The sequence below is a fragment of the Cyclopterus lumpus genome, chromosome 19 (assembly GCF_009769545.1).
Source record: "Cyclopterus lumpus isolate fCycLum1 chromosome 19, fCycLum1.pri, whole genome shotgun sequence".
Taxonomy (NCBI): domain Eukaryota; kingdom Metazoa; phylum Chordata; class Actinopteri; order Perciformes; family Cyclopteridae; genus Cyclopterus; species Cyclopterus lumpus.
In genome coordinates this window covers 76,860-100,585 of record NC_046984.1, presented here as the reverse complement: position 1 = coordinate 100,585, position 23,726 = coordinate 76,860, and the positions used below count along the sequence as shown (strand labels likewise).

Below are 23,726 nucleotides of genomic sequence, written 5' to 3'. Positions count from 1 at the left end.
AACAAGTAATAGTCTGCCATTCAAAATGCTCATTAAAGTATCGAAGTCAATAAAGCAGAGGTGAAAGAAGTAAACACAACATGGTATGATACAGCTACTCCATTGCAAGAAGTGGTGCATTCAATTATATAAGTATTTACAGCTAAATGTGCTTGAAGTAAAAGTAGCCTATTAATTATGCACAACTGCATGCGTTTCAAATATCTACATATAAGGTTGTGACATATGTCCTACAACTGGTTAATTTAAGGAGGAATTTCTGATAACTATTTTATATTTTGTAAAAAACTATGACAATGCCAACTTAATGATATATTTTGGGGTATCCTGTGACAATATCCTGTAGGTCACATAGTGCATGACATTCTGTGGTGGCAGCATGACCAGAATATATTTAGCTGTTCCCCTCAAACTCATTTTACATGATAAGTGTGTTCACACGGTTGTCACAGTCAATGTAAATACAGGTATACATACTGTATAGATCAGATACATTGGTCTGCAAGTATCTTTATGTTGAAAAGTACTAATGACTGTGGGCTATTTAGTAATTACAAATGTTCTGGCTTCAGCATGTTGTCCACTTTACAGTACATTTTCGTCAAATGCTTATCCACTTTCTTGCTAAGAGTAACTGTAGAATAGAAGATCAATACTCTTAATCTTCTCATCTAACTCTAGCCAGGATAGCACATAAACCTATTTCCCAAACTGTCAGCTGCTTTAAATTCCATTTCAGTAGTTATAGGTTGAAAGATTACCTGTGTTCTAGTCAGATTTCCCTCCTCCCAGTATCGACAGGAAGAGAGAGTATTACATTGCTAAGACAGATTTAGGAAGGTTACTGTCTCACACAAGATTTCCTCTGACAGATCATTAGGAACACTTAGTGTTTTCCTGAAGTACACTGATAAGTGGATGATGGGCTTTATGTCCTGATACATAAAGATGATGGGCTTTATGTCCTGATACATAAAGCCTATCATCCATTACTGGTTTCCACAATACCAAATGCAAAAGTTATAGATTTAGTAACACATTTATAGGATGGCGTTTTAGCTCTCAGATCATTGAGATGTGTTCTGCATGTATTTTCTTTTGGTATTGACACTATTAGTTTACACCACAAATAAGCTCACCTGATCTAGACTGACGGCTCTTCTAATGTAGGTTAGCAGGTGTGTAGCTGTTGCCTGCACTGATCCTGTACCTCTACAGAACATGGACCTGCCCTCTGTGATGGTGTTGCCCCTTCTGATTGTCGTTGCGGCGGGGTTATACTACATCTACAATAAAGTCATGCACTTCATGTCCAAGTCCTTAGTGCGAAACAAAGTGGTGGTGATCACTGATGCTGTGTCCGGGGTGGGAACAGGTAAATTATTCCCCTTGTGTTTTGTAAGTATTTTTGTAGGATGTTTTAGAGGCAAAGTCCATGAACTTTCACTAGACTTGTAATCCTGCAAAGGAACAAACGACTTGTGGTGATTCCAATCTTGTATTTGTGTCATTTGATGATTATTGTATTGTAGCCTTGACTTAAAATAATAGCTACTGACCCAATTCAGCATATGTTGCTTTGAACTGCATGTTTGTGGCAATTGTGGCAATTACTACTTTATTTATGTTTTGCATCCCAACAATACAGAAGTCTGAATGCTTTCATAGACATAACACAGGTTTAACCCCCACTTCCTCTTTTGAGGGGACCATCTTTATGGTTGACAGTTACATTACAAAAGTGGAATTACAAAGATATAAAACATATAGGGAATTAAAAACAGACGAATATGACGACCATGGCAAACTGGGGAGTACTTACATCAAGGGCATTTTTGGCATGAGGATATATCGTAGTCAATGGAGTAATGTAACCACTGTAATATTTTCAATTCGATTAGACTATATCGAATACAGAAAGAGGAAGAGTGTATATATGAAATTAAATCTTCCCAAACTTCTTGCGGATTAGTTTCTTTAATATCCATTTCCCAGGCAGCTTTGGTTTTATCAGTTGTATACTGTAAGTGTGCAGACTATGTGAACTGTGGTCCTGGCACAGAGGTGTATGATACAAAGATTTCTTCATTTAAAAAGGTCATCAGAGAAAACCAAACCACTTTGGCGCCAGACTGTAAAAGCCAAGTCTAGTTGAGATGGTGTAAAACAATGGCTAAACATTATCGGAAAAACTCTATATTATTAAGACTGAAATGTTTTCTAAACTCGCCCCATATATTATAACTGACTTTTGTAAACTGAAGTTGATTTTAAAATATGGGTTTTGATATTTAGAGGAAGGGCTGTCCAAAATTAAATTGGACTTAAAGTTCATGTTTCCACTTCTATACCTGCCAATGTAATTAGTAGGTATGTTTGACAATAATAGCTGCCGAATATTAAAATAAAAAAATTAGGTAAACCACTCCGACTGGTTTGATTTCTCCATAAAAATAAAAGTTTTTTTTATTCAGCACCTTTAAAAACAGAGTTTACAAAGGGCTTTGACAGACAAGGCAAAGCAAAAGCAAATGACAACAGAAAGCCAAACAGTGAGGCCCAACAAAAGCAAGACAAACTAAGCTAATATAACAATACATTCCATTCCATTATCCAAACCGCTTATCCTATTTTTAGGGTCGCGGGGCGCTGGAGCCGATCCCAGCTGACATTGGACGAAGGCCAAGGGTACACCCTGGACAGGTCGCCAGTCTATCACAGAATATAACAAGATGAAAAAATTAAAAAAGAAGAAAAGAATATGCCTACTTACATCACAGTCTCGGATGGTAATTTGTTGCCTTATGTCCTTGACTCTAATTTTTTTAAAGTTTAAAAAACTGCTTAAACATCTCTTGTTATGCATCACATGCATTTGACTCATTCTATATAAATGGAGAAATTAAGGCGATTTATTGGATCAAAGAATAATTCTCAGAGGAAAATTTGTATCATTTTAAACACAAAGGAATGTAGGCAATATTGTCATTTTTTTAGTTTATCCATCCTGCTGTTGGGATGGGAAGCCTGAACCATCAGTCTTAATAATATAAGTGGAATACATGTTCTTAACTATATTCTAAGCAAAAAATGCAAAACCAAAGAGATATCTATATGTCAAAAACAACAAGTTGAGGCGTTTACATGGTGCTACTTCCTAGATGGAAGCATTGGATTTGCTGGAGTCTTGGCTGGTTGACTAGCAATGCCTATCAGTTATGTGACAACAAGACTACATGAAGTCCCGGCTGCCGCCCAATAAGTAGTCTGACACATAACCCCACATATGTTTGGTCTATATGTAAAGTTAAAGCTTCATATTAAGCATACAGACATGACAGGGCTGCACGGTGGTGTAGTGGCTAGCACTGTCGCCTCACAGCAAGAGGGCCGCGGGTTCAATTCCCGGTCGGAGCGGTCCTTCTGTGTGGAGTTTGCATGTTCTCCCCGTGGCAGCGTGGGTTCTCTCCAGGCTCTCCGGCTTCCTCCCACAGTCCAAAGACATGCTGCAGGTTAATTGATCTCTAAATGTCCCATAGGTGTGAATGTGAGAGTGAATGGTTGTATGTCCCTACATGTGCCCTCGATGGACTGGCGGCCTGTCCAGGGTGTCCCCTGCCTTCGCCCTATGTCAGCTGGGATAGGCTCCAGCGCCCCCGCGACCCTAATGAGGATAAGTGGTATTGAAAATGGATGGATGGACATGACAGGGGTATCAATCTTCTTATCTAGCTATTAAAGTACGAGTTATTTTTTCTTTTTGTTCAGAGTGCGCCCATCTCTTCCATAAGGGCGGTGCCAGGCTGATCCTCTGTGGGAGTAGCTGGGATAAGCTGGAATCTCTGTATAACTATCTGACTGATGGTGCTGACCCCAGAGAGGTGAGGAAAGGAAACAAGTAAAAGTGGAACATGCTGGCATTCATTTCAGTTTAAAACATCGTTAAACTGAAGACTGAGGAAATCCTTCTAAACTGAATTCATTTCTCTTTTTTTGTGCCGAGTTCTCTTTTTTGAAAACAGCTGAGAAACCAATCTTCCACTATGGTTACTCCAGTAAACACGATCTCCTGTCTATATGTGTATACACTGGACACTTTTGGCAGTACAGTGACACAATCTTTTTCATTTCGTAAAGATCCCCCAAGTAGCCATTAAGAATGAATACAGGACAGTAACATGATATGGTGGGTTTACAGTTTGAGAGAAGAATAGTCCTGTCCTTGTTTTTATCATAACCCTCTGCTCTGTCGCCACCTCCCGCCTCACCGCTTCCTCCTTGTCAACACAATAGCAGGATATCCTGTCTGACAGAGCAGATGTGTCTAAATGGAAAAAAGCATATACATAAAAAGCATATACATAGATAACACACACACACATATATATATATATATATATATATATATATATTTTATATAAATTGTATATAATGTAAAAACTGCAGTGTCTATTCGTTTGGTCGACAAAAGAAAAGTGACTCCACAGCGTTCGACAGACACGGCTGCATATCATGTGACATATATATATATATATATATATATATATATATATATATATATATATATATATATACATATACACACATATATATTGTAGTGTCACGGGCTGTCGCTAGGACAGGCTAGCCTGGGGCGGTGCAAAAGAGAGCTGGACACAGGCACGTCCGAGGGTATTTAACAAAAAGTAAAGGTTTATTTCCCATCCCACCAGCAAGGTAACATCCAAACAACAAAGTATCAAAAAAGGGTCCAGTTAGAAAGCATAAAACATCCCGGAGGAGAAAGTGGTTAATTAACCAAACAAAACTCAACACTGGTGAATCCAAGCTACGAGGTCCTCTTCTTTGTTGTCCTCTTCCAGGTGCTGGTGGGTTCACCTTCCGCTTGTTTTCCCTCTCCTTCCCAGGTGCTCTCTCTTAAGTCTCCCAGCCCTGCCTCAATCAGGTGCCTTAAGCAGCTGCAGCTGGGTGAGCGGTGAGGCAGGCTGGGAGATGTAGTTCTTGCACTGGCGGCCATTTTGTAGCGCCCCTCCACTACCTGTCCCCTTGTGATGCCACATATCCCTCTCCCCGGGCCTGACGTCCTCGGCAGGGTGAATGAGCACCAGAAGGCATCACGGGACAGGGCATCGGCGTTGCCATGGCGTCGCCCTGGCCTGTGAATGACAGAGTATCCAGAGGACACCCCAGCACGCTGCTGGCCTTCCCCACCAGTTTGTCCAGTCTCCTCCTGTCAGCTGCTGTGATGCCGCTGCACCAGAAGACCACTCCATAAAAGATGGCTGATGCCACCACCGAGTCGAAGAAGGTCTTCAGGAGTGCTCCCTGCACCCCAAAGGACCTCAGTCTCCTCAGCAGAAAGAGTCTGCTCTGTCCCTTCTTGTAGAGTGCATGAGCATGGTCAGACCAGTCCAGTTTATTGTTCAAGTGAACACCCAGGTACTTCACAATCTCAATGTCCAGTCCCTGGATGCTCACTGGTGTTGGAGGAGAGCGTTTACCACAGCGGAAGTCCACCACCAGCTCCTTGGTCATGCTGGAGTTGATCTGGAGGCGGTTCCGCTGGCACCATCCTAAGAAGTCCTGGTTCAGTTCCCTGTACTCCCTGTCATCATCGGCCGAGATGAGGCCGACAATCGCAGAGTCGTCAGAGAACTTTTGCAGGTGGCAGTTGGCAGAGTTGTGTTTGAAGTCCGATGTGTAGATGGAGAAGAGGAATGGAGCCAGAACGGTTCCCTGTGGAGCCCCTGTGCTGCAGTACACCCGATCTGACTCACACTCCCGTATCCGCACATACTGTGGACGGTTGGTAGTCCACCCCGGTCTGCTTCAGCTTGTCCCTCAGGAGCAAAGGCTGAATGGTGTTGAAGGCACTGGAGAAGTCGTAGAACATGACTCTCACAGTGCTTCCAGCCTTTTCCAGGTGAGAGAGGCATCTCTGCAGCAGGAAGATGACGGCGTCATCCACCCCGATGCCAGATTGGTAGGCGAACTGAAGTGGGTCCAGGGATGAGCTCACCAGGGGGCGGAGATGGACAAGGACCAGCCTCTCCAGGGTCTTCATCAGGTGGGATGTCAACGCCACCGGCCTATAGCTGTTGAGGTCCTTGGGCCGCGGGGTCTTTGGTACCGGTACCACGCAGGATGTCTTCCATAGCTGTGGTACTTTCCCCAGCCTCAAGCTCAAGTTGAAGATGTGCTCCGCTATCCCGCACAGTTGGTCTGCGCAAGATTTGAGGAGCCTTGAGCTGATGCCATCTGGACCCGTGGCCTTCCTCACCTTGATCCTCCTCAGTTCCTTCCTCACCTGGTGACGGGACACGCTGGGGGGTGTGGTGCTGTGAGGTGTTGGAGTGGGGGTGGGTTGCTGGTCGTAGAGTGCTGAGTATGATAGGTGTGAAGGGGGGCCGAGTGCTGTAGAAAGGGGGGAGGTGCAGGGGGAGGGGGGGCAATAATCCGCAGGGGGTGCAAAAGATGGGGGCTGCAGCGGCCGCAGCAGGGAGGTCTGGGTGGGGGGAGGGGAGGATGGCTGGTCAAATCTGTTAAAAAATGAGTTCAGATCATTCACCCACTTATGGTCCCCCTCAGGCTGTTTGTTGAGCCCCTTGAACCCATAAATCGTCTTGAGGCCCTTCCAGACCCCGATGGTGTTGTTCTGCTGCAGCTGGTCCTCCATCCTGGTCCTGTAGACATCTTTACCCTCCCTGATCTCCACCCTCAGCTCCCTTTGCACAGTCCTCAGCGCCTCCTTGTTGCCAGATCTAAAGACCCTCTTCTTCTCCTTGAGGAGGGCCTTTATCTTTGGAGAGATCCAGGGTTTGCCATTTGAGAAGCACCGTACAGTCCTGGTGGGTACGGTGTTCTCAACACAGAAGTTGATGTAGTCTGTGATGCAGTCGGTGAGACCGTCGATGTCTTCCCCATGGGCATCACTGAATACCTCCCACACAGTTGTCTCAAAACAGTCCTTCAGAGCCTCCTCGGCTCCATCGGTCCATTGTCTAACTGTGCGGGTCACAGCTGGCTGCTTCTGTGCAAGAGTGGTGTACACAGGCAGGAGGTGCACCAGGTTGTGGTCAGATCGGCCCAGGGGAGGGAGAGGTGATGATGAGTATGCCTCCTTGGTGTTGGCATAGAGGATATCCAGTGTCTTATTGTCTCTGGTGTGGCATGTGACGTACTGGGTGAATGTGGGCAGAGTGGAGGACGGAGGGGCATGGTTAAAGTCCCCAGAGAGAAGGAGGAGGGCATTGGGGTGTCGTGTCAGCAGCCTGTTCGTCGCTGAGTGGATGACGTCACAGGCCGCTTCAGCGTCAGCAGAGGGGGGGATGTACGCAGCCACCATGATAACATGCGAGAATTCCCTTGGCAGATAGTGTGGCCTCATGCTAACAGCTAACAGCTCAATGTCCGTTGTGCAGGTCTGCTCTTTAACAGTGATGTGCCCAGAGTTACACCATCTATCATTAACAAACACTGCCAGTCCTCCTCCCTTCCTCTTACCGCTCTCCACTGTCCTGTCCGCCCGTATGATGCGGAACCCGTCCAGCGTAGCGTGCGTGTCCGGAATTAGCTCCGTTAGCCAAGTCTCCGTGAACACCATGAGGCTACACTGCCGGTATTCACTCTGATGGCGAGTTAGCGCCGCTAGCTCGTCCATCTTGTTGGAGAGAGACCTCACGTTTCCCATGATGATGGAGGGTAGGATGGGTTTGTAACGTCTTCTCCTGGCGCGACTTCCGCCCCCGCCCGGCATCCACGTTTCTTCCTCCTCAACTCACGGGGAACATCGGGTCTCTCCACGGGTAGTAGCACCGCCGCGTCCCGGAATGCTAACAGTTGGTCCCTTGAGAAAACAACAACTGGACCATGGCTGCATGCTGGGTCCCCAGACACGGAGGTGAAAAGTTTGATTAGCAGCAGATAGACCACGACAAGCTCGACGTGTCTAGCTGCCATAATGTACCGATTAGGAACGGTAACTAATATGACGGGGAAAAAGCGACAAGAAGTAACAAAATAACATAATGTAAGAAAAAAAAACTAGGTAGTGAGCAGGAGCTACTGTAAAAGGCAGCCACACAAGCGGCGCCGGTTGCTATGATATGGCTTTTGGTTCACCGTTTTTCCCGGCTGGGTGCGTACTTCATGTTCCACCAGGTGGGTGCAGCCTGGGAGGGATGAAAATACCTCCTGATTTCCTTCTACAAGCTCCTTTGCCTGCTGCCGCTGGTGAGGAGAGAGGTCCGGGCCCAACTGCACCTCGTCCCGGTCGGGTTCTCTCGACTCTCTGGGGGGAAGGCAATTGAACAACACCTCTCGATCATGCCATTTCTTTAGGAGGTTAATATGATAGATTTGCTCACCTTTCCTCTTCCCTGGTTGTCGTACTTTGTAATTGACTTCCCCAACCTTTTCAATTACTTCAAAGGGCCCCTGCCAAGTAGCCAAGAACTTACATTCCACAGTGGTGACAAGAACTAGGACTCTGTCTCCTGGGTTGAATTCCCTGGGTTGTGCTGCTCGGTTATAGGCTGCCCTTTGATCCCTCTGAGCCTTCTCCATGTGTTCCTTCACGATGGGGAACACAGCTGCCATCCGGTCCCGCATCGCCCCCACGTGTTCAATTATGGTACGATGGGGACAGGGTTGCTCCTCCCACGTCTCCTTGGCGATGTCCAGAAGGCCCCTGGGTTTGTGAGTATACAACAGGTCAAAGGGTGAGAAGCCAGTGGAAGCCTGAGGCACCTCTCTTACCGCAAACAGAAGGTAGGGTAACAGCTGGTTCCAGTTTCTTCCGTCTTTGTCGATGGCCTTCCTCAGCATGGCTTTCAGGGTCTTGTTGAACCTCTCCACTAGCCCATCTGTCTGGGGGTGGTAGACCGAGGTTCTCACCTGTTTCACGTGTAACAGCGCACACAACTCCTTGGTGACCCTCGACATAAAAGGGGTCCCCTGGTCGGTAAGAATCTCCTTTGGAATCCCCACGCGGCTGCTGAAGAGGAACAGTTATTTTGCTATTTGTTTAGCAAGGGACGGCTTCCGGATAACGGGTGGCGTAGTCCACTATGACCAAGATGTACTGGTGCCCCCGGGCACTTTTGGGCAGGGGACCCACAATATCCATGCCTACTCGTTCAAAGGGGGTTTCTATAATAGGCAAAGGGATAAGGGGGTTCCGGTAAGTCGGTTTCAGAGCGGTGACCTGACAATCTGGGCAGCTGCGGCAGTAGTTCTCTATCTCCTTGTGGACTCCGGGCCAAAAAAACCTCTGTAACACCCTCTCTTTAGTCTTCTCTACGCCCAAGTGCGCTCCCAGCAAGTGAGTGTGGGCCAACTGCAGAACTGTGGAGCGGTGAGGCCGGGGCACAAGTAGTTGCTCAACGATTTGGTCCTTGCTTCTTGTTACCTGATACAAGAGGCCATTTTTCACTGAAAAATTAGGGTAGGAAGGAATCAACCGGGTTCCCACCAACGTTCCCTCTAGGACCTGGACGTTTCTTAAGGCATTTCCCAGAGTCAGGTCCTGCAACTGTGCTGTTCCATACTGACCTTTAAGGGGCAGTGTTTCTCGAGGGCCATCAGTGTCCTCCTCACTTGGCCCAGGTTGGGGCTCAGAGTCATCAGACTCAGCTCCACTAGAAGCTTCTGCTAATGCTTGGACTGACACTAGAGGGGACAAGCATGGTTTGGCAACGTTAACCCAGGTTTTACTCAATTGTGGATGGTTCGACTTACGTTTGTGGGGCTCCCGACTAAGCTTATTTAGGGCTTCCCTCCACAGCATCCGGAAAGCTGGAAAGTCACACCCGCTCAGGACTAGGACCGGGAGGTCCCAGATTACTCCCACCTCGACCTGAAAGGTGCCCTTAGTTGTGGTCAGTTTCACTACGGTGGTTGGATACTCTCGGGTATCTCCGTGGACACAAACCACCGGGACGGGATCGCCTTGAGCCGGGGACGATGCCTCCAAAACTGCCTCCTGGACTAGGGTCCGGGCACTTCCTGAATCGAGCAAGGCTTCTACGTCCCGTCGATTCACCGTTACGGGGCACGTTTGTCGCCGGTCCCTACTTTCGCCCAGGAGGGCAGCAAAGTGGACATGGGGGCCGCTGGCGGATTCCGCTGTGGGCATGGGCTAGTCTTTCACACTGCCAGGAGATGTGGCCGAATTTGCCACAGCGATAGCACTGGCGGGGCTCTGGGTTCAGGAACGCTCGTGGCTGTCCAGGTTGACTAACGCCTCTGCTGGGTGGGTCCGAGGGAGGGTTGGCCAGGGCCGGACCTCTTTGGCAACGCACACTTGGCCGGGCCGGGACAGAAGTCACCGGCGCTTTACAGGGTGGTCGGAGCATGTCTGAGGCCGCCTGGAACTGTTCTACGGCTTCTACCAACCCTGTGGCCGTTGTTAACTTTTGGTGGCCAATTACCCTTTTTGCCTCGTATGGTAGACCCCGTAGATACTTGTCCATAACCAGGGTTTCTATCATGTCTGCCGGGCTGTGTTTGTCTGGTTCTAGCCACCTTTTCGCCACTCTTATCAACTCGTGCATTTGGGACCGGGGCGTCTCTCCGCTTAGGAAAGTCCAGTTATGAAAACGTTGGGCCATGCTAAATTTAGTGAGCCCCTGGCGACTCGAAATCTCTCCCTTTAACTGGTCGTAGTCGTGGGCAATATCAGCCTCTACATCTCGAAACGCTTTAAGGGCCTCACCGGATAGGAAAGGCACCAGAAGTCCAACCCACTGTCTCTTTGGCCACCCTTCTCGAGTCGCCGTAGCTTCAAAGGCATGAAGGTAAGCTTCCACATCGTCGGTCACGCCAAGTTTAGGGATGAAATCAGCTGCCCTGGGCTTCGACTCTGGCCTCTGCCGGAGCTCCTGCTCCTTCAGTTCATTAGCCCTGATTTGCTGTGCCAACAGGGCACCGCTGATTTCCTGCTGCGCCCTCTGGCTCTCCAACAGCATCTGCATCAGTGGCTCCATTTTGGATTGGTGGTCTGGGGTTTGAAGTTCTGAAAAAAGTTGGGACAAGTCGTCAGTATCTCCTCTCTCAATCATCCGCACTTTGGCCCCAGTGCCCGCATTCTCCACCACCTGTAGTGTCACGGGCTGTCGCTAGGACAGGCTAGCCTGGGGCGGTGCAAAAGAGAGCTGGACACAGGCACGTCCGAGCGTATTTAACAAAAAGTAAAGGTTTATTTCCCATCCCACCAGCAAGGTAACGTCCAAACAACAAAGTATCAAAAAAGGGTCCAGTTAGAAAACATAAAACATCCCGGAGGAGAAAGTGGTTAATTAACCAAACAAAACTCAACACTGGTGAATCCAAGCTACGAGGTCCTTTTCTTTGTCGTCCTCTTCCAGGTGCTTGTGGGTTCACCTTCCGCTTGTGTTCCCTCTCCTTCCCAGGTGCTCTCTCTTAAGTCTCCCAGCCTTGCCTCAATCAGGTGCCTTAAGCAGCTGCAGAGGCAGACTGGGAGATGTAGTTCTCGACCCAGTTTTGGGGCGACTGTGGCTCAGTGGTGAGCAGGGTTGTCCTTCAGAGGACCGGCAGTTCGATCCCCGGCTCCACTTGTCCATGTCGATGTGTCCTTGGGCAAGACACTTAACCCCAAATTGCTCCCGTAGTTGTGCCTACGGTGTGTGAGTAGGTGCTATTCAATTACAGGACCATTTACCATATAAATGGATATCATTGTATCAATGTTCTCATCTAAGTCTCAGCAAGAAAACATATCTCTCAAAATGTAGAACTATTTCTGTATTTAGTCTAATAAACTTAATTAACGCATGAACATATCTTAAAATAACCTAAAAACAACTGTATTTGGCCTAATGAACACAACATAATAGCATAGCAAACTAATACAGTCTTGTGTCTCACTAGACGTTTACCCCAAAGTTGGTGATACTGGACTTCAGCGATATGGACAGCATGGAGGACGTGGTGGCTGAGGTGGTGGAGTGTTATGGCTGTGTGGATCTGTAACAGCAGCATGAAGCTGAAGTCCCCGGTGCAAAGTGTCTCCCTCGAACTTGACAGAAACGTCATGGACATGAACTACTTCGGCCCCTGCACTCACAAAATCGATATTTACACTCTCCTTTTATGGTAGCTAGCCATTAGACGAGGGTAGAGCAGTCAATTCTGTACTCAAGTAGAACTACTGCTACATTTTAGTCTATGAGTTCTGTATTAGAGGATGTAGTTTGTGATGCCGTTGAACTGTATTGTGTTTTACTAACAGGTGTATGTATTATTTTGTCCACACAATGTATATCAATGAGGGTTGACTAAACAAGAGCCACAATTTTCTGAACTCATCATAACATGTTTCAAACATGTAGATGTGTCCTCACAGTGTGCTGCAACAGGAGTCTTCCTGTGAGCTGTGACAAGACAGAAAACCATTACAGTATGTCCTCTATTATGTGTGGAATGAGATTTTTTCAATTAAATTCAGTTTGTTTTGTATAGCCCAATATCACAAATTTGCCTCAGAGGGCTTTACAATCTGTACACATACGACATCCCTGTCCCAAGACCTCACATCGAATCAGGAAAAACTTCCCAAAAATAACCTGTCACAGGGAAAAAACCTTCAGGAGAGTAACAGAGGAGGATCCCTCTCCCCGGATGGACAGAAGCAATAGATGTCATGTGTACAGATGAACACCATTACAGAGTTACATAAACACATTACAATCTATGAAACAGAAGGAGGTAGAGAGAGAGGGAGGGGGGGGGGGGGCGCATCAGTAGGGGCCATGGCCCATGGAGCATCAGCAGGGCCAAGGCAGGAAGCCGGCTCACCAGGCAGGAGGCATCAGACACAACCAGGTCCAACGGACCCTACGAGACGTGAAGTCGCAAAGACTCCGGGGAGGAAGCAGAGTTAGTAAGGTGCAATGGAAAGCTGTAAATTCATCCAGAAGTAAAGAGAGAAGAGGAGATAGGTGCTCAGTGCATCCTAAAATGTCCCCCAGCAGCATATAAGCCTATAGCAGCATATCTAGGGGCTGGACCAGGACAAACCTGATTCAGCCCTAACTATAAGCGCTATCAAACAGGAAAGTCTTAAGTCTGTTCTTAAATGAGGTGACTGTGTCTGCCTCCCAGACTGAAAGTGGAAGCTGGTTCCATAAAAGAAGAGCTTGATAACTGAAGGCTCTGGCTCCCATCCTACTTTTTAGGACTCTAGGAACCACAAGTATCCCTGCATTTAGTGAGCGCAGCTCTCTAGTGGGGCAATATGGTACTACAAGCTCCTTAAGATATGATGGTGCATCACCAATCAAGGCTTTGTAGGTGAGGAGAAGAATTTTAAATGTAAAATTTTTGATTTTACAGGGAGCCAGTGCAGAGCAGCTAATACACAAGTCATGTGATCTCTTTTTAGTTTTTGTGAGTACACGAGCTGCAGCATTCTGGATTAACTGGAGGGATTTAAGAGACTTATTAGAGCAGCCTGATAAGGAATTGAAAAATTTAGTCTGGAAGTAACAAACGCATGAACCAGCTTTTCTGCATCTTTTTGAGACAAGATATGTCTGATTTCTTTACAACCATGTCACACCTCTTTTGTGTGTGTGTGTGTGTGTGTGTGTGTGACACACACACACCTTTCAGATGCTGCATCGAAGCATGCGGCGCAGGCATTCTTCGACTGCCTCCGGGCTGAAGTGGAGGAGTATGGGATAGTTGTCAGCACCATCAGTCTTACTTTTATCAACCCCTTTGAGCTGCAACCTGTGGAAGGGCCCACCCCTAAACAAAACACCCTGGCTGCATGTGAGTAAAAAGACTGACAGGTTGATGGTATTGAGGAATCATTCCTACGGTCTTTCAGTTTGTAGGAAATAGTTAGGAGTTTTGAGGTCTATTTTCAAGTCTTTGGAATAACTTTTCTTTTCAGTATGGTGAGTGAATTGAATGTATGTGTTCTTCCACAGTTATCACCAACCAGTTGACCCATGGTGTGTGCCCATCAGCCCTGGCCAATGAGATTATGCAAACGGTGAACAGGAAGACGAAGGAGGTCGTGCTGGCACACCCTATCCCTAGGGTGGCCCTCTACCTACGTTCCCTCCTCCCCTCCTTCCCCTTTGCTGTGCTGGCTGCTGGAGTGAAGGACTCGGTCCCGGATGAGTAAATTCAATTCAATTCAGTTTATTTTGTATAGCCCAAAATCACAAATTACAATTTTGTTTCAGAGGGCTTTACAATCTGTACACATACATATATAGATGGAGTAGGAAGAAATCTTAAATGGAATCATCAATAGATGTGAAGTAAAGATTGTTAGGAAAAGGTAAAAATGTACAAGTATGTGCTTGGTAAAGGCTGGATCACCACTTGGCAAAGCAGGCAACTGCCCCTAGGGCCCTTAGAGGTCTGGCTTCAATTTCAATTCAGCATTACAGAGTTACATAAACAGTCACGTTTCTGCTTTTTGGACCATTGCAGTTTCACCACCTGATAGGGATTGAGCAGTCTACCACGGATTTAAAACTGGATTCCAGTCACAACAACTTGCTTCCTCCCCAGAGTCTTTGTGACTTCATGTCTCATAGGGTCCATTGGACCTGGAGGTGTCTGATGCCTGGTGAGCCGGCCTCCCGCGTTGGCCCTGCTGATGCGCCCCCCCCTCCCCTCCCTTCTGTTTCATGGATTGGAGTTCCATTCATACATTGTCATATTCATGTAATGCGTTTATGTAACTTTGTAATGCTGTTCATTCTGTACACATGACATCTATTGCATCTGTCCATCTGGGGAGAGGGATCCTCCTCTGTTGCTCTTGCTTTGTGTTCAGAGCTCCGGGTCCCGTGGCCGCAGGAAATTCAGGATTCAATGAGTTCAAGTTTAACAATATTTAATGGCAAAGATAATACTCATGTAGTGTTCACGATCGTGGGGCCAGAAAGGAGGAACTCTCCACAGACGGACTGCAGCTCCCAAGGAGCAACAGACCGGGGCTGTCTCGAGTCTCCAGACCAGTAGAACCATGTCTTCCCAGAACAAATGCTCGGTCGTTAGTATGGTCATGCAAATGAATTCACACCTAAAGGTTAGTTCTATTGGTCAGTTCAAAGGAATGCCGCAGTTCTGTTCGCTAAGCCAATTGATAAGCTGGCGAGGTCAAAGCTCACACTTCCGGTCAAGGACAGCTTGACCGGAAGTGCTTATTGCTCTCCTGAAGGTTTCTTCCCTTTTTTCCCTGTCAAAGGTTATTTTTGGGGAGTTTTTCCTGATTCAATGTGAGGTCCTGGGACAGGGATGTCGTATGTGTACAGATTGTAAAGCCCTCTGAGGCAAATTTGTAATTTGTGATATTGGGCTATACAAAATAAACTGAATTGAACTTGCTGTTCTTTTTTCCTCCCTTTATTTTGGTAGGTTCAGTCTAAAAATTGTTTTAATTCTCCATACAATGAAGCAAAGCTCCATTAGTTGAAAGGTGAAAAACCTTAAACAGAAAAAACACATTTCAATGAAACTTCACAAAGCAAAAGCACCCATCTCAAACTGTGATAACGCACCAGTGCACCCACACTATACATTTCACCACATACAGCCATCCCAGCTGTGCCTCCACCCAGTGCCGTACCGGAAACACATGAGGCCCCCCTGCAGAATAACCCTGAGAGGCCCCCCCACTCCCCCCATATGTAAGGGATAATGTATTGGTCCGGCGGTCATTATCCAAAGATAAACGAACAGGACCCAAGCTTTTCTTTTGAGGGAAATTTATTCAAGCAGAAAAAACAGCTCAAACAGAGAACAAATGTATTCCAACAGAAACAAAACATATGCTAGGGCCTATCAAACAGCTCAAACAGAACATATGTTACAACAACATAACAAATATGCCTACATATAGTCGATACACCGGTAGGCTACTTTCTACAGGTTTGAATTTGAATACACATGTGCGCGTCTTTTAGCAAATATGTATGCAAAGTCTTTAACCACGCTCTTTACATCTAAACTGCGCGCACGTTTATTCTCTATGCTAAGGATGGCCACACTTGACAGCCTCTCTTGTGACATGGAGCTTCTGAGATATGTTTTGATCAGTTTTAGCTTGGAAAATGACCTTTCTTACTTAACGGTTACTTTTATTATTTTGTACAGAGCCGTTGTCTTCTCAAAAGGGTTGCAGTGTTGGACAAAGTGAAATGAAGTTAAACAACGATGTGGTTGTGGAGATAATTAAGGAAACGTGTCCGATAATGGGCGCAGGGGGTATAGTGAGAGGTTTAATAAGGTTAATGTATTTTCAAGCACAACACATAGACAGAGCAGTACAGCTGTCAAAGTATAACGTTAGCTACGTGGTAATGTTAGCTATAGCAAACTGTACAATACCTGTCTCTTCTGGCAGATGAGTGCATCCTTCACCAGCTGGTCGAAAAAGACTTGTAATTTTGGGAAGTTTGGCATTTAATTCAGAAATGTCCTGTTTTGAATGCCGCTTTTGGGCACCACTTTTAAATGGGAGTTTCATTTTTCCTCAAGAGAAATTTCCTCGTAGTTCTCCCAGAATACACCGCGGCCCAACAATAACACCAGTCCGCGTAGCAGGAGACTCTAGTGGTTGCCTGTTACGATTGCCTTTACAACTATTATTTAAAACTTATAAAGCCAGTTTAAAATACTGTTTTTTATTGTGTAGCTTTATATGAGAGAGACAACTTTGAGGGATATCTTAATGTTATTACGTAATGTAATATTATTTATTTATTACATTATTCGGCCCAGATTCGGCAGCCGATAAACCGGTTGCCATGTCTAAGACAGAATCTGCCCATGTCCGTAACAGCTACACCTGGGCCAGACATGGCAACAGTGAAATGTGCCAAAGGTGGCTCACATTTGGCCGCATCGAGCCGGAACACAGCCGAGTCAGCCGACACTTATACGGCCAAGTGCGCTGGCTAGTGTTGGATTAAAAAAAAAATTGCCACGCGAGGCCCCCCCGCAGTGCGGGGGCTGCGGGGGTGATCTCTACGGGCCTGCCTCCACCAACATGCGACCAGCAAATAACATAAAAGACACCGCATAATCAACCATAAACAAACCAGATACCCTCACACCAAGACATGTCAAACAATTAATTCCCTGTCGTCACACGTGAGCGGGCTGCGGAGCCCCGTGACGCATTTAGCGCTCGCGCTAACCAGTGGTGACGTAGTCCGTCAGTATGAGTAGAGCCGCTCTTAACGGCTGCTTCTCCGGACTTGTAGACGTCTCTTTTGCATTCCTATCTGCCGCTCTCCCTGATCTGACTTTTTAAAAGCGCCCCCCTGTTACTTCCGGTCTTTTTAGCTCCGCCCCGTTTCCCATGTTGGATAGTTTGGACTAAGTGTCTTAACAATTACTTTGTTTATTAGTTAATTTGCGATTGTTCCTCCATGTCCCTAATTGCTTTATTAATTTACAATTATTGTTATTTATCTTTTTTCTGATTTTTTATATATCCATCCATCCATCCATTATCACCCGCTTATCCGGGGTCGGGTCGCGGTGGCAGCAGGTTCAGCAGGCCGACCCAGGCTTCCCTCTCACCCGCAGCACTTTCCAGCTCATTCTGGGGGATCCCGAGGCGTTCCAAGGCCAGCCGGGAGATATAATCCCTCCAGCGTGTCCTCGGTCTTCCCCGGGGCCTCCTATATTTTTCTATAAAATTAAAATCAATGTTGGACTTGACAAACACATTACATGAATATGACAATGTATGAATGGACCTCCACAATCCATGAAACAGAAGGAGGTAGAGAGGAGGGGGTCGGGGCGCATCAACAGGGGCAAGGCAGGAGGCCGGCTCAACAGGCAGGAGGCATCAGACACAGACGGGTCCAATGGACCCTATGAGACGTCAAGTCACAAAGACTCCGGGAACGATGCAGAGTTAGTAAGGTGCAATGGAGAGATGTCAATTCATCCATAAATAAAGAGAGAAGAGGAGATAGGTGCTCAGTGTATCCTAAAACATCCCCCAGCAGCCTATAAGCCTATAGCAGCATATCAAGGGGCTCGACCAGAGCAAACCTGATTCAGCCCTAACTATAAGCACTATTAAAGAGGAAAGTCTTAAGTTTGTTCTTAAATAAGGTGACTGTGTCTGCCTCCCAGACTGAAAGTGGAAGCTGGTTCCATAAAAGAGGAGCTTGATAACTGAAGGCTCTGGCTCCCATCCTACTTTTTAGGACTCTAGGAACCACGAGTAGCCCCGCATTTAGTGAGCGCAGCTCTCTAGTGGGGCAATATGGTACTACAAGCTCCTTAAGATATGATGGTGCATCACCAATCAAGTCTTTGTAGGTTGAGGCAATTAGTTTGTGGTGATTTAATTGAATTATAATCCTTCAGACTTTCATGAAATCAAACCCTGTTTTCATTCTATTTGTGCTCTTAGACATTTACATTCTGTAAGGACGTCTCTATATAGTTTTATTTGTGAAAGGTGGAGTCTGAAATTCCCACGTTACATTTATTGAAGCAAAACAGGCCATAAGGATTTGAATCATGTAAGTAACTAAATAACTAATTGTAAAATGTATCTACTTCACCAATATGAATCTGTAAAATCAATATCCATTATTTTCCATATCATCAGAAGGCCAGGATTTGACTGAACGTATAGATCCAGTATTCTATGTTTAACATGTGTTTAACACACCTAAAAAGTGATGAATGTCTTTCTCTGTATGTCCTCTAGGTGGCAGCCACATACAGTATAGTCATTGATACTGTCTGACCCGTGATACTGAAGAGACCTCTCACAATAAATTGTTAACGGTTGTCACCATTTTTTCTGTTTTGAAATATTAATCAACTCTCCTAATTTGTCAACAATGAAACAACTGATAAAAAGACACGTGCTTGTTTACTTGCTCATGCATTTCAATGGAAGAAAAAAATGAAAGCAAAATAAATAATTTCTTTACAACAAATGCTGAATATGAAAGACTTTCTTCAGGCAGCTATGATATTCACACAGATGCAATACTGCCATTTAGGGACAAAAGGACATCACATTTCTGCGATGTAAATGGGGGAGTAGAGACAAAGGGGCCGATCCCTTTGTACATTGTGCGTGCGTGCGTGAGTGGGAGGTACAATTGGCGTCAAATCCAGCTGGTATGCGTGAGTCTGTCCTCCATGTCACTCTCCTCTGGGGAATTCAATGTCCTTTGTTTCCGGGACCGGTGGTCAGGAATGTCTCTGTAATGTTCACATGAATAAATGCAACTTTCAGACATGTCCACCTGTCAAACAACAGGGATTTCTTTGAAACACTCCGCTGGACTCTGCAAATTGGCATTTTGATCTGACACATTAACATGTGTCACACAGCACCGCCTGATCATGTTTGATTGCATGCACGGAGGTCAGCCCCACATATGAACTGTCTAAAGGTAAATCAAACAGAAATGTATCGAGGTGTGTATCTGAGAATGATCAAAGCCTAATAGTTTTTTCTCAATCATCTAGTTGGACTCTGTGGTGAGCAATATGTTGATAAAGCTCAAACACAGCAGAGATGATTATCCTTACGCTATATTCTGCTCAGAAATGGCCTTTCCATGAGCGAGGTGATCACCCTTATCAATTTTTAAAGCTCAGTTTATTGACACAAACCTGACTTATGGAGGTTATGCAGTATGTAGTAGGTTATAACATGGTAATGATTCCCTAGGCTTTCACATACAACACCAGGGGCACTGGCACTTATGCTAACGTTATCTTATGTTGATGTTATTGCTCCAGTGAGGGTAAAGGTAATGTCTGCACAGTGGGGTTGTCTTTGTCCATATGTTGTAGCTGGGATATTTGTATTCTGCACTGTGGAGAAACTGTAAAGAGAGTGTGCTCAAAATAAACAATAATGGATGTTCTACATCAAAAATAACTTCCCTAAAAAAATGTCATCAAACTCTATTTATGTAAATGGTCTCAATAATATTGCAAATACATAGTTATTGTAAACATAGCTGGCCTGATGCACAAGTGATCAGAAATTGCTGGTTCAGCTAAGTCAAGCATGAAAAAGTATGTAAATATCTATGTATTTTATTCTCAATTTATCATTCAATTCAATATAATTCTGCTTTGTATTAACTCATTGCACCCAATAATGCTAATTACATATGTGAATAATTTCCTTTTTGCTGCGGATTGTATTCAGTATTCATTAGTGGGGCAACTGTGGCTCAGAGGTGAGCAGGGTCGTCTCTCAATCAGAGGGTCGTTAGTTCGATCCCTGGCTCCACCATGACAATGTGTCCTTGGGCAAGACACTTCATCCAAAATTGCTCCCTGTGTATGTGAGGTATGTGAGGTATGTGAGGTATGTGAGGTATGTGAGGTATGTGAGGTATGTGAGGTATGTGAGGTATGTGAGGTATGTGAGGTATGTGAGGTATGTGAGGTATGTGAGTGTTGATGTGCAGCTGGATCCTTAGCCCCTCCCATCAGTGTATGAATGAGGGAATGATGTCATGTAGTATTGAAGTGATTTGATTGGTCGAAAGACTAGAAAAGCACTATACATGTACAGGTCCATTAAAGTATAATGTTTTCTTACAAAAAAAGAAAATTGTCCTATTCATATATTCATGTTTAGGTTCATTTATTTTAGTATCTTTTATTTAGCTCACTGTTTTGCTTTTCACACTCATCCCCTTCATTATAAACCCAGTGCACACTACCTGCTCACTACACAGTCGCTAGCTGGTGCATGTGGAGGACCAGCTAAAGAGTTGGATATTTTGCTCAGACGTTGTTGGAGACAAAAACAGAGTTAACAGCAAAGTGAATATTGGACTGACATTCATCAAGTGAACACAAAAAATTATCCAAATGAATGTTGCTTTGTTTCCACCGGACATGTACATAGGCAACTGTTTGCTTACTTGTAACAATATGTCACTGTTGTATTTATGGATCTGCTGCCCATAATAATAATAATAATAATAAAGATGACTATAGAGGACAGTCTGCAATGTCATCCAACTTTTAACTGTTATATGTTCAGTATGTGTGTGCATGGTTTTCTGTGAATCTCTTGTGCAATTTGATTCCTGTGCAGGAAAGGTGGATTCCACCATAGGCAATTAAAGAATGCAGAAACATTGAATAAGTATAGCTGGAAAAATGTGATAGAATAGATATATTTGATCAAACCTTTGAAGAACACTGTGTGGCAACACTTTTCAATTTGGACCTTTGCTAACCATTGTGTAAATATTATGGGATGGGACCTGTGCTTTTGAGAAAAACTTTAAGAAAATATTATTTCAGTTAGATACTAAAGATACTATTTTCACTATACCATAACTTTTACTTTATGGAGTAATTTGACAATATCTGCTGATTCAAATGCTGAATAGATGTTCAAACATGTTTAGGATGAAAGAGACATAATAGCCCACTATCTTATTTTTAAATATTGGAATATTGAAACCTTTTTCCATAGCCTGCACTGCACACTAGAGCAGAAGAATGTGGACAGACACAACCAGTCAGTCAGAGCGCACTATACAGGATTAAACTATTCTTTCAAAGTATAATCTTAGCATCACATGTCATCTTGAGGCCATAGAAGTCTTGCTAATCCTTCAATCTTGTTTGGATTTAAGATTACACATATTTAATCTTAAAGGGAAAGTTTGCCTTAATCTCTTAAATCCCAGCGGGCACTGCTTCTCATACCCCCTCACTTTTTTTTAAAACAATTTTTGTCTTTTCACCACAGATAGAACACATACACATCCCCTTCACAGACATGCAATAGTGTCCACACAAATAAACTGCACTGCTAGTTACAGATGAGAGACTTTAAATGTTGGTTGACATAATCCTTACATTTTTTCGTTTTTGGATTAAAAAGCATTATAATGTTTCTCATGACCTTCAAATCAAGAGGGACCACAGATATAATTATATTACCAGCGGATGTTGGAGAGCGATTTAAATCAGTGGAAACTGGAGGGAATAAGCATTACAGTTGGCTAGGAGAAATCCTTTATGTGCAAGTGCAACAAAAGCCAAATTAAAGCATGAATCCTTCTTGTACTGAAAACAGATCTGGATTAATTTGTCAAGTGCAGAGCTTGTTGTTTCTTTTTGTAGTTTGATTTTGACCAGTAGAAACAGCTCTTTGTTAGAATGTCAGCCACCTTATTGATCTGACTGGGTCTAAAATGAGATGTTAATAAAGTTTGAATCTCTATTGATTGCCTGTTATCAGTCAATGTATTGGGTGCTAACTCAATGTCCAATGACAGGCTTTAGTTGATGTGTTGGCTTTATTGCCGCCCTTGTAAATAACCAAGTCTTACTTTAAATTACACACGCAAATAACTTAATGTGTTATTATCTTTCTCTCTTTCTCTCTGCCATTTTCTCTCTCTGCCTCTCTCCCTCTCTCTCTCTTTTATATATTGACACAGTCAGCCTAATTGCTAAATTCAGATATCGGTATCGGGAAATAGGAAATGGTATTTGATCATCTCTCGTTTAAAGGTGCTTTAAGAGCATTAATAGAGCAGCAAACAGCTCTACAGCCTTAGACATCTCAGGCCTTTGACACTGTTGATCACAACATTGTTATTGCAAAACTACAAAACTGTGGCTTTTGTGATGTTGTCATGGTCTGGGTTTTTGTGTCTTGTTTCCTGTTTTATTTTGAAGTCCTGTCTCTTGTGTCCTCTGTTTCCCTCCACTTCCTGTCCCTGTGATTGTCCCTGATTGTTCATTCCCTTCACCTGCCCACAGCCACTCCTCTGCCTCCTGTATGATTGCAAGCTCTGCCCTCATTGTTGCCCTGTGTATTTAGTCTGTGTGTACTCCTTGTTCTGTGCCAGATCGTTTTTGTACTTCCTGTGTGTTCCTCGGCCTTGTGTGACTTTTTGCAAGTAAATGAGAGTTTTTTCACCTCACCTCAACTCCTGTGTATTCCTCTGGCCTCGGAAACGTTACAGAACGTGACAGATGTTGCCCTAAAATGGCTGCTTGATTATTAAAGGATTAAAGAATTGGTATCTTGAGTAGAGTAACTTCATTGATTCTTATACAGTTTCATTTCTACTCATATTATGAATTGTAATACTGCTTCAGCCACCACATGTCCTAGTGGGGAGACTGTGGCTCAGTGGTGAGCAGTGTTGTCCTTCAATCAGAGAATTGAAGGTTTGATCCCCGGATCCACTAGCCCATGTCCATGTGTCGACACTTAACCCCAAAATGTCTCCCGTAGCTGTGCCTATGGTGTGAATGTTAGTTACTGCTGGTGGAACCGTAGCTCCTCCAATCAGTGTATGAATGGGTGAATGATGACAAGTAGTGTTAAAGTGCTTTGAGTGGTTTGAAAACTATAGTGTGAGAAGCGGTGCAAATTAACACAGATGACAATGAGGTAGGGGACGGTCTATTGTGCTTTGACTATTCCGCTGTTTAAACACTGAAGGAGGTGTGGTAAGTTTAGGAGGTGCTAGGTATATGTAGATAGCTGCGGAGGGACGTCTTATCAAAATTCCCAAGAAAGGGTGTTGGAAGGCCTCCGATTTAATGTGAATTTATCCTAAAACGAAGGCCGGGATTAATACTTTTCCTTAGGTGCATGTCACAGGATGGAGTGCTCTGCATGACCAGGCAATAAATAGGCACACATGTAGCTGTGTGTAAGAAGGGCCAAGGGGCCTGAGAGGCTATAA

The 23,726-nt window shown here is 44.8% G+C and overlaps 1 protein-coding gene across 1 annotated transcript; it reads left to right on the top strand.

The window, feature by feature from the left end:
* The first annotated feature begins 1,221 nt into the window (after positions 1-1,221).
* Positions 1,222-14,155, top strand: dhrs7cb (dehydrogenase/reductase (SDR family) member 7Cb). The gene is given in 6 exon segments (XM_034559260.1): positions 1,222-1,375; positions 3,769-3,881; positions 11,890-11,984; positions 11,986-12,077; positions 13,633-13,794; positions 13,956-14,155. Coding segments are annotated over 6 exon segments (816 nt in total).
* Positions 14,156-23,726: the final 9,571 nt, after the last annotated feature.